Genomic DNA, 12055 nt, shown 5'->3' with positions numbered 1-12055 from the left:
TGACCCTAGGGGTCCCTTCTAACTGTACAATTCTATAATTCTATTATTTTCCTCTCCCCACTTAACAAATACTGTGGCCCATTAGATATGCTTTCATTGTTTTATCTCAGAGTTCTAGCATAAAGGCCCACCACCATGTGGCTAATCTCAAAGTCCCTTAGGACTTTCAGAAGCACTTAGGGATGGTAAAGTGTAAAATCACACACGTATGGGCACATAAAGCTTTGTGTTGATTCACAGGAAATAACTGATTTCTCATTCATTTTGTCATTGATCTACCAAGCAAGAAATGCTGGCTACAGCCCTGCTCTTGAATCACAGAGGACCCGGTACTCACCATGAAGTTGTTACTGTAAGTGTCACACTTTTTAACAACCAAAAAAGAGGGGCTGGTACTCTGTACCCTTGAGTACCCCATGGGGAAAAAGCACACACAATTTTCTCATGAAAATTGAAAGGGTGGAGGGAGGAACTGTCAACCATAAGAGTTCAGGGGTACCTTGAAAATAAGGTGGCCAAGTGCAAAAAAGGAGAGGGTTCCTGCACCAGTAATAGTTGTTTGGAAGAGGTAATTGCAGCAGGTGTTGCTTATTAATGATGCAAGCTACACCTGTTAAAAGTCCCTTCAACTCAGCTATTCTAGGTATAGGAGGGCCTCTCCTGTATCTGGCCACATTTTTGAAAATACAATTGGAACTGAGCTGGTACAGCAACATTATTCTGCTCCCCTGTGAAAGAGGTGCCTGGTCCAAATCCTGTAGTGACAATTTAGTTAGATTTCCCCGGGGGAAGTTTTATAACTTTTAAAGACAGTGAAGAAATACTTAGATCAGGAAACTTCCTGTGGTTGCTGAAACCCCTTTCAAAAAACCCCGGCTTCCAGTGAGGATATTTAACTGTACAATCTAAGGCATGCCAGTTCAGAAGAAAGTCCTACTTACTCAACGGGAATTGCTGCCAGGTGAATGTGCATGGGGTTGCAATGCCTAACCTATAGCCTCAGATTAAAGGTGAGCAAACATTCATCTCAGTCTAGTCCTTGTGAACTATTTTTGTGGTGGTGGTATATATTTCCATGATGTCGCAAAACAAGTTCATTCCTGAGCTGCAGGTTTCAAATCTGTGTCACTGCAAACAAGTGGAAGGGAGGGCTCAGCCCATCCATTTTCATATTATTAAATGGACAGAAGGAGCTAGCGAGTTCCGCTTCAGAAAAGCAATCTTAACCAGGAACTGAGAACCTATGCACAATGTATGGTATTCCTGTTTTCCTAAAGATCCTGGGAGGTAAGCTGTTCTCTCAGCTGCAAGGATAAAGCGTAATCTTTCAAAAATGCATTACCAACTTTGTACCATAAGAGAGAGCTCCAGGGGAATCTTTCGTTTGCTGACTAGTCTGGCTTGATTTAGCAAAGCTGCATGTGAACCTTGTTTACATATGAAGGCATGAGCTCTGAGCACTCCCCCAGAAACTATTGTTCCTTGAGGTAGAAAGAATGCACTGCCTTTCCCTGCTTGTCCTTTGAGCAGGCACTGGGAGCTGCTTCTGAGTGGCAGGAATCAATGAGCGACTTTCCCAGCAGCTGTCTGTCAACTTTAATGACCAATCTGGTTGCAATTACAGCAATGAACTTTCTCTAACAGCCCCAAATTACTCTGGGTGATGAGAAGAGACAGAGAAATGGAGACCCTTTGGGGAGGGCAGAAAGGAAATATGCTAATCCAGGACAAAGGTGGAAGGGGGGGGGTTGCTCACTCATCTCAAAATGAAGCTCAGATTTTAAAATATATTTTGAGAGAGACTGCCAATAAAAGCTCCTCATCAAGTTCCAGTGTGGCGAACAGCAGAGAGTTAATGGATCAGAACATTGCTTTATTGGGGGATACTGTCCAATTTTCAGAATGTAGAAATGACTTCATTTAGAAAATAAACTTACAGCCTCACAGCAGTCCAGCATAGTGATGGGTAAATTCTCCCAGACTGATTTGGATTGGAGGCAGTGATTTACAATTGAAAGTGCACCAAAAAGTTCTCTTTCTTTCTTTTGCTACGATTTGTAACTGTTAAACCCTTCAACACCCACTCACCCCGGTCTACTGCAGTGGCAACTGCCCCCCTCTGCCAGTGTAACAAGGAGAAGGGCTGGTGGGTGCCCAGAACCGCCAGCATTGTTGCAATGTGCTTGGGGGGACAGTAGTGAAGTGATGAATTCTAAAGCACTCTTTAGCCACAGCCCTTTTAACACTCAACAAAAATAAATGTTTTTTTTGACTAATGGATTCACCATGTCTTATAAACACCAAGCTAGCCTTTTCCTCACTCCTCTTTCTTAGCAGTCAGCCTGAAGAAGCACTCCGGTGGATTTTGGAATTTTTCAAAATGAAAATTGTAGCTTAACCCCTAGCTAAGTATGCTATGCAGTTTACCTCTTCTTTAGCTTAGCTTATTTGGTGTGATTCTCTCTGAGAAAAGCTTGTTGATTTGACATGCAGGTGACTGGCAAATAGCACCCCGGAGATGCTATCATTGTTGCTGCTATGGAATAAGTGGCAGTGTGTTAGTCCTTGCACATCCTTGCTCCAACACCCCACCACTGGAGAATGAGAGGGGATCTACCTGCTATAACAGAAGGGTGGGAGACCTGATATTCCTTTCCTTCCATAACTGCCTGTACCAACTTGCCACCATACCCATTGTGCTCCCTCTAACCCTGGATGGGAGTGCTTCCCAAAGATCCAAGACAATATCCGCCCTCCCTTCCCCACAGGGGGGCGGGGTTTGCGGCACCGAGCGGGGCTCACCTGGGCGGGTGCCACCCACCTGCTTGGGCCGGCCTTTGACCCGTCCTCAGCCAGAGAGGACAATGGACGGCCAGCCGGGGGTGGGCCCAAGGCCAAAAGAAAAGAGGCTGTCTCAGTTGCCCAAGCCTCTTTTGCTGTTCTTCCTTCCAGGATCAGGATCATCAGGAGCGTGTCAAGGCAGCCGGACTGAGGTAAGTAACCAGCCTCTTCACGTTTTGCCGGGGGGGGGGCTTGGCCCCCTCCACCAGGCTAGGCTGCATTTTTGCGGCCTTCTTTCTTTCACTAGGCCGTAGCGGCCTTTTCAGCTTTTGCTGGCTAGGCCGCAGGGGCGGCCTGCTAGGCCCCCAGCTAGGCCGCAGGGGTGGCCTGCTTGTTTTTGCAGCGGGGGGGGGGCATGGCTCCCCTGTCTCTGCCAGCCACCGGTCTGGGGTGCTGCCAGCCCGAGCGGGTGGCACAGCCCCTGACTAGGCCGCAAGGGCAGCCTGCTGGGCCCCTGACTAGGCTGCAGGGGCAGCCTGCTTGTTTTTGCGGCGGCAGATACAAGGGGAATAAAAGGGGAAATACAAGGGGAATCAAGATGGCATCCAGAGTAATGTGTCCCTCCCCAGAGATCAAAGTAGCTTGCTTTTCTCTGTCAAGCGCCACTCATACATATGTACCATGAAACAATTGCCTAAGTATATGAGAGACTGGAATAAGTATATTAAGAATTTAAAAACAAAACAGGAGGACAAAGGTTAAAACAGAATGGTACATGAAAAAGAAACAACGTGTTTCATTTTAAGTTCATACTGAATATTCTGTTACAGCTTCTTACAAACAGGCTTCTGGTCTCCTTACAAGGAGCCGTGTTTAAAGTCATTTAAGGGACAAAGGACTGTGTGGAAACAGTCAATTTTTAAGTGTGTTTTGCCCCAGATGGATCTTGACTGACAGCTGGCATTGTCCTGCCAATCACAAGGCAATCAGTAGCCAGGAGAATGCTCAGCGTAGAAAAGTGGCAATAGGCTGGAGATGGGCTACAAACAGAGGCAGATTTAGGGGAGCATGATTGGTTTGGTTGTACTGGGTGACAAGCCTCAGGGGTACCACAGAGAATGTCACAACTATGATTTAGAATGGAGCCAAGAAGTTGGGGAGAGGTGAATTTTGGAATCACACAAGGTGTTGCTGAAATTTGAGACCCCAAGGTCTGCCACTTCTCTGGAGGCACAAAATAGGCTTTCCTGAGCTCTTGGTGGTTTCTTCTCCATTGATAGAGAATTAATGACTGGGGAGACAGCAATCTTAAATGGGTTGGGGAGAGCAGAACTGCACCACACCTGCTAGAGTCATTGAAGCAAGCTGCACAACTGAGCAATTCATAAGGTGGAGAGGGAGGGATGGGCTTAAAATCCAAAGTGGAGAAAATTCAGGAGCCACAATATTGAACACAAGCATTATTAGTCACAAAGGGTCATTCAAGTGATGTGAAGAAGGAACCTAGGTGAATTACCACCTTGTACTGTATGAAGAAGGAACATGATTCACATTAAGCATGTCTGGAAGGTTTGTCAATCTCTAATTTGCAACCACACCATGTTTTCAGGAACCAGAAGCCTTTGCATTTAAACACCAGCGTTTTTGGCAATTCCTGGGCTCTGTTATTGCCAAGGGGAACAATCGTACAGAGAATGCTCATGTGATACTTAATGTATCTTTTAGTCTTCCATTCATTACTTCTGAATGTTGTTAATGGTGAACTGTGGAAAGCTGAATATATATTTTTATCAAGGTAGTCTTTTCATTCTTCTTATGAACATATACCGTTCTTAGTACCTCTTTAGTGCGGCCATTCCAATGACATTTCAGATGCAGAACAAAAAGTCATCTGGTGTGTACAATATATTGTTACACAAGGGGTATACAGTGGCGTAGCGTGGGAGGTGCAGGGGGGGCGGCCGCACCGGGCGCAACATCTGGGGTTAGGGTTAGGGGGCGCAAATCCACGGGTTAGGGGGCGCAAATTACTTGCCCCGGGTGCTGACAACCCACGCTACGCCACTGGGGGTGCTGCTACGCCACCTTGTGCTGCTCACTGTACCGCAGCCAAAACAAATCAGGATATGAAGTGTCTTTCTCAACGAGCCAAATAAGTGATGAGAAGGGAACAGAACAGAAGCTCCTGCAATTCAGTGCTCTGGAGAAACTAAGATACGGCTGTGAGTTTCAGGGGCATCTCAGTAGTGCAGGCAATCAGATACCAGAAGATGAAGAATTCCTTCTCCAAATCCTTCCTCAGGGAGGCCATTGTCTCTTTTGGCCTTGTGGGTTACAAAAGAAATTTTAATGGGAATAAAGAGGATTCCGTGGTGGCAGGGTCATTTGTATTCCATGCCACCTTGGCCGGATATAACTATACTTAATTAAAATTACATTTTGTCTAGTGTGCACTTCACAGGGCTTTATCTGCACTGACAAGGTCAAATGATGCTTAGGAAAGTTAATATAAAATGCAGATAGTGTGCTCCTCTCAAAGCCCTCACCCTATCAACCTCTCCTGTCGAACATGGCGAGCCCAGGACCTGCATCCAGAAGAGCTTCTGAAGGAACTTCAAAATGCAACCTGTGGAAACTAGCCCTTTCCTCATATTTAAGGAGCATGTTTAATCCTGCCTGAACAGGATCACGATGCTTGCTTTAATGTTGCACAGTTATCATGTAGTTATAAAGACAAGCTCACACAAGAACTCTGAGGAATCCAGCATTTAGAAAAGATGGTTTTAATTGTCAGCTTTGCTTTTCCTTTCCCATTTTCTTCCTTCACTTTCTTTCTTATGAACCACCTAGATGAAAATCTAGGTGAGGATGGCATTTCAGAATTTGATTTTGTAAAGCTTTCATGAGAAACAGTCATCCAATGGACAACTCCTTTGATTGCTGCCCTAACCCCTCTGCAAGCTCCCTCATCCCCAGTGCTGTCTGTCTCCCTCCTGGATTTTGTTTAGGTAAAGAAAGCACAGAGTAACTGCCACCAATTAATATGTAGCAGGCCCACCACACAGTACGCCAATTAAACAAATTTCTACAATTTACCACAGGCTATCTTGGGGGGGGGGTTCTTGTGCAAGGGAAACTTTGATTCAGGGAGTTTCCAGCAGGAGCTGAACAAACAAGAAAAGTTTTATTTACCAAAGGGGTTCATGAAACAAAGTTGGGTCAGAAGATGTGTTTTTTCAGGTAGAACTTAACTTATTATTTTAAATATAAAGTTGTCACATGCTTAAACAGAATAGTATATGCTCAGCTTTTTATAAACTTCCCTTGCTAAAAATGAGTTGTTACACTTCAATAAGATGTTCAGGTTTCTCGAATAGGTGGTAAAATGCTCAGCTCAGTTTCTGTTACTTCACTTTCATTGCTTTACTTAGTTCAACTCAAATCAGAACCAGTTCTCCCTCGGACAAACCCTATCCTAATGATTAACTCCAATCTCAAATCAAGCCCTATCTCTCAAACTAAACCCTATTTCACTGCAGCTCTTTCCCTTCTCTATTCCCCTCTCCAAACTCCCTCAGAAATTGCTTGTTTTATTCTCCCTCCCAAAGTGCTGCTCCACACACACACACCCTTCTAGCTAGCTGTCTTGGTGGCTTATCAGAGAGAGGCTCCAGCACTCTGGTGGGATTCTGAGGGACTGCATCAACAGACTCTGGTCTGGCTCTGCTGTTCATCACAACTGGAAAATCCACAATGCTGCTATGCTTACCACATCACACTTCCCAAATGCCTATTCTGGCAATCAGAAAACAAAATTTCTCCCCACCTCCTCTCTTCTCCTTGCAAATCAGCAGAAAGAGAATATGACAACTGTAATGATCTCTCAGAAGAGGGAAAGAAAGCCCATACAGGGCAAATGGCAGCATTCTCTGGAGAGGAAGGTTCTGGAAATCTTCTCCACCACTTCTCACAAGCTCTGTCAACCATTATCAATCTTAGGCTACAGTGAAAGTGGTTGTAAGGTTTGTAATCTACATGTAACTATTTTTCTCTCCTATGTCTTTAAGCTCTTTCAAAAATATAGGTTCTTGCATACCTGGTAAAATATGAGTGTTTATAAGCATTAAAATGTCTGGCTGGCCATTTGGGTACAGTGTTGACATGACAGCGCCACTAAAAACCAATTGTTTGTTTTGGTGCAATGATCAGTGTTGTGCATGGTGAGTACTGAGACCAAGACTCAGGATATCCTGGAACTGCCATCAGAAAGCCAGGAGCAGGGATGCTCAAATTAATTATTCTCCCTTTTACTTCATGTTATCATAGAATTGTAGGATCTAGTGAAGAAAGCTCATGCCACAAAAACATGTTCTTCTTTAAGATGACGCACAACTCTGCTGTTTTCTCTACATTCAGTTTCACATGGCTACTCTTCTGGAATTTTCCCATAGGTATCTCCATTCTTCATTGCCAGTCTCAGCTTTTGTTTAGCCTTTTCTCTGTCCTTTTAAGCTGCATCGTATCAGGAACATTTCTCAGTTTCTTCCTGCCTGCCTTTCAAGATAAGCTAATAGATGTGGCATTTTTAATCATCAAACATAATCACTACATTAATTTTGACCTGCAGTTGTTGAAATCCCAACATCTTTCCATCTCTACAACGCTTTGCTGGAGGGTGTCACGTAATTGGTTTTAATCACAGATGGTTGTTTTAAATTGACAATAATAAACCCCCAAAACCCAGTGCCTTTTATTCCAATAAGTATTCCTTTGAGTTAACACGTATAGATGGTTCATTTGAAATTTAAATTTACCAGTGGCATTTCTAGTGGCAGGCAGATCAATGTAGTCCATAGTACTCTGTACCACATAGATCTTCAGAGCTTTCTTTCTTCTGCTTGGAGAAAGATTCACAAGTTGAATATTTTATTCTCCTAATAATGAGTTTAGCTTTTGGGCCGGCATATAAGCCCCTCCTGAGGCCTAATGAGTGAACTCCCCAACCCAACCCAAAATGGCTTATTTATGGAATCTGATTATTTGCATTCCCTTGTGGGAAATTCCAGACTCATTCAGCAGCTAGGATGCACCGAGGACATCATTAGCAAGAGAGTAAGGTGATGGGAATGTGCTTTTGCTTATCCCACAGTGGTTCTAAAAGGAAAAAAACCAGCTCTATTGTCTTCATCTGAGTGCAGTATTCCACTAATTATGCACATCTTGCCAGTGGTGTACTAGGACCCAATGGTGAATTTAAGTATCAAAAAGGTCAGCAAAAAATTGCTGCTCCCCATTTCCAAATTGGGCCTTTATGACTTCCCATTTCCCACTGGAGGGTGGGCCATTTGGAGCATTAAGCATTTCTGGCATGCTGACTTTCCCATGTGTTGACCTTTAATTCTGCCCTTGTAGGATGCTCCTACTGATTCTGCCCTTGTAGGATGCTCCTACTGATGAAATTCTAATTGCCTGTAACTAATTTAAAAGAATTTGCAATTGTATAATCTTTAGCAATCTCTGTAATCACACACGTAATTTTAGGGAAATTCAGATCACATATCTCATAGGCAGCAACTCTCATATAATGCATAGAGAAAGCTGGCTTTGAATATGGGAGACTTAAATTTAAGTCAGGGCCACATCTCAGAAGCAGAGCAGATACTTTGCCTGCAGAACTCCCTGGTTCAATCTCTAGTTAAGAAAATCAGGTGGCCGAAAAGTTTTTTGCCTGAGATCTGCCTCACTCGGAATAGACAATATTGGTCAACATGGACAAATAGTGTGACTTTGTGTGTGGCATGCTAATAAGTAAGGTGCTAATGCAAGTAAGGTGATCAGGCATTCTCTCCCTGAAAAGTCAAATCGGAGTCCAGTTACCAGCACCAACCCAGAATACTTCAGCTTATATTGGACCTACTCTTGCTAGATAAGGACTACCACAATGAATCTCACTAAATGTCCTGTTCTGGTCCCATAGAGGAGCACATGGAGAGAGGCAAGTGTTGCAGCACCAATAGAGAGCTGCTAATAATAATTTAATAATAATTTATTTGTACCCCACCCCTCTGACTGGGTTGCCCCAGCCACTCTGGGCAGCTTCCAGCATTTATAAAAACATAATAAAACATTAAACCTTAAAAAGCTTCCCTATACAGGGCTGCCTTCAAATGTTTCCTAAATGTTATATGAAGTAGAATAGAATCATAGAATCATAGAATCATAGAGTTGGAAGAGACCACAAGGGCCATCGAGTCCAACCCCCTGCCAAGCAGGAAACACCATCAGAGCACTCCTGACATATGGTTGTCAAGCCTCTGCTTAAAGACCTCCAAAGTAGGAGACTCCACCACACTCCTTGGCAGCAAATTCCACTGTCGAACAGCTCTTACTGTCAGGAAGTTCTTCCGAATGTTTAGGTGGAATCTTCTTTCTTGTAGTTTGGATCCATTGCTCCGTGTCCGCTTCTCTGGAGCAGCAGAAAACAACCTTTCTCCCTCCTCTATGTGACATCCTTTTATATATTTGAACATGGCTATCATATCACCCCTTAACCTCCTCTTCTCCAGGCTAAACATGCCCAGCTCCCTTAGCCATTCCTCATAAGGCATCGTTTCCAGGCCTTAATAATTTATTATTTGAACCACTTGCTCCAACAAGAGATAAAAGTGAACTGGGGCCTTTTGAGCCTCTGCCTCCAGTCAACCTCTTATGCTGCACCCTCTTTGTTGGACAGTCCTTAAAGGGTCAGCCCTCTGGCTTGAAGGTGGTGACTTTTCCCATGCTTCAGGGCCTCCCACTATGCCATTGGACTGGCATAGTAGTATGGTAGGCCAGAGTAAAGTGTCCTTGAGAGTCCCTGGTGTGGTTCTGTGGGTTGTCACATCTGATTCAGTGGGCTCCTACCAGCCAGCCTCAGGTTCAGATGACCCCTGACCACCATCTGAAGAGGCAGTGTGGCCCAGCTCATCAGATAGTGGCCCTCTGATTCTGTGCCCTGATCATTGCCAAACTCCATGATCATAGCACTCATTAAACTCAGCTCCTACACTTTGAGTAGATTCTCAGACAGGTCTATTCTTCATCAGTTTAAGGTTATGATCTTAAGTCAAATCAATTTCACTGAAATCAGCAAATACTAAATAAATAGCAGAGGCTTGACAACCATATGTCAGGAGTGCTCTGATGGTGTTTCCTGCTTGGCAGAGGGTTGGACTCGATGGCCCTTGTGGTCTATTCCAACTCTATGATTCTATGATTCTAATATGTTATGGCTGTGGTGAAAGGGTTAAAGACTACACAATCTTCAGTACCCAGAAGCAACTCTGAGGACATGTATACCAGGAGCTTCTTTGAGAATTGCACATTTGTGTGCCGCAAACTTTCAGTGGGGTATCAGAAATATGAATGATACTCATATAAATGGAACAAGCACTTTCATTCACCTCTAAAAGTTAACTCCTCTTCAGTGACCATTGATATGTATTTCAGGTGCCAAACTGTGAAATTTCAGCACGTTCTTCTCATTGATAAAGTTTTCATTTGGACCTCAGAAGGACCTACTATAATCTTTTTGTCTTAGGGTCCTGCTCATGTATCAGGCATGGTGTGGATGTTCCCACTTTCCTGGGCACGTCAAGGGGCCTTGCACTGACAGAACTTTAGTGGCAGAAGATTATGGTGTTTGGTTGCTTAATGTGAAATCTGTCACCCAGGAAACACTGTGCTCTAAGACAATATCAATAGAAATACTTCCCCAGAATTTGAAGGGATTATTTTGCAATAAAAGAGGAAAAGGCTACTTACTCTGCATGAATTCCCTTTCAGTCTTGCAAGTCTCTTTCCAGGAGTTAGGGAAGGGGAGGTATTGTGCATATGCTGGTCTGCCTAGCAGGAAGACCAGAATGATTATTTTCTGAATAATGTGTTTGCATGGTCGGGGCTATTTTAATGGAGGAGTGTTCCTCTCCATTGCTAGGAGTAGTAAAGTTCCAGCTGTGTTCTAAGTGAAGGTTGCTTCTCTCTTTATTTTATTGGTTAGAAATATGAAGGGGGGTTATTCTTTACAGCACTCCCCTTTGTCAGTCAGGGTGATGTCCTGATGCATTAACCAGACATTGAAAATGAATGCTACAGACATGGAATTAAAATTGCAATGTGTGCAATGCATTCAGTGATCTCTGGTAACTCTTAACTGAAAATGTGTGAGTGAAAATTGGTGGCTTTGTTTGAAATGAGTGATTAATAGAATGTTGCTTAATGTATTGCTCTTTTGTATTTGAAAAAATATTCAAATAAAATGGTTTCACCCAAAAAAATGCAGAGTTGTAACTCTGGGCAGAATTCAGTGTGGTATATTTATGTGAAACTTAAACGGGAAACACTGTGTTTAAGAGAGCTGCCTGCAAGTGGATTCACATCTCATGGTGCATGCACACATTTCTTTTGTTCCACTGTCACATCTGATCAAACAGATTGGGAATTTTTTTTTAAGCAATACAAGACCTGCCAAACTTGTTATCAGAGGCATAAGGGAGATGACTGTACTTACCACGAGCAGCAATCCCTCTTTCAAATTGCCTCCAGCTCTCTGAAAAAAGCACTATTATTTGACTTTCCTTTCAGGACTGGTTCAATACATTTTGCTGCCTAAGGTTAAAGACAGGAGGGCACTTTATCCCCAACCAGACTGGCAGCTAAATCGTACTTCAACACTGATGACACTGCATTACACTGAACCTGAGCCCTTGCTGCCTCAACATGGCCTTCACCCTGCACCATTCAGGTAAGTGGCAGTGATGCTTGTGCCAGGAGGGTAACTCTGTGGCACCACCACATGCACTGATTATTTCTGCAGCAAACTTGTTTAAGTGACTCAGGTCAAGTTGTGTGGCATGCATAGCTCTGTCCTCAAATACAGAGGAATGGTTGGGGATGATCAGAAGGAACAGCCAGGGATTTGTCATCTGCTGCCAGAGGCAGCTGTCTCATTCTGATCCTGTCTCTTTGGGAACAGCAATGGAATTGCTGCCTAATATGTCCCTAGAGTTGTGAGAAGGCATTGATTTCTATTTCAACTCATGTTCAGTACATGCAGTGCTGTTTCTGTTCCACTGCAATTTGACTTCTGACAAAAATTTCATTCATCAGCTTGTGCTATGCAATCAATTACATTGTAATTATGTTATTCCACACCGTTCATTTCAGTGCAAAGGAAACACAATGCAAATGGGTGGGATCATCAATTATGTGTCAGTTGTACGAATTGTATTCACTG

At 43.6% G+C, this 12055-nt stretch overlaps 1 protein-coding gene across 1 annotated transcript in view; it reads left to right on the top strand.

Annotated features, from left to right (window-relative positions):
* Positions 1–2851: 2851 nt before the first annotated feature.
* CD34 (CD34 molecule) overlaps positions 2852–12055 on the top strand; it is a 138351-nt gene continuing 129147 nt past the window's right edge. Inside the window, exons 1-2 of the mRNA XM_082228380.1 lie at positions 2852–2993; positions 11404–11563. Coding sequence (XP_082084506.1) covers positions 11539–11563 — 25 coding nt within the window. The 5' untranslated portion in view covers positions 2852–2993; positions 11404–11538. The remainder of the gene's footprint in view (positions 2994–11403; positions 11564–12055) is intronic.

The sequence above is a fragment of the Podarcis vaucheri genome (assembly GCF_965113315.1).
Source record: "Podarcis vaucheri genome assembly, chromosome: 6".
NCBI lineage: Eukaryota > Metazoa > Chordata > Lepidosauria > Squamata > Lacertidae > Podarcis > Podarcis vaucheri.
This window is presented reverse-complemented; position numbering and strand designations above follow the sequence as displayed.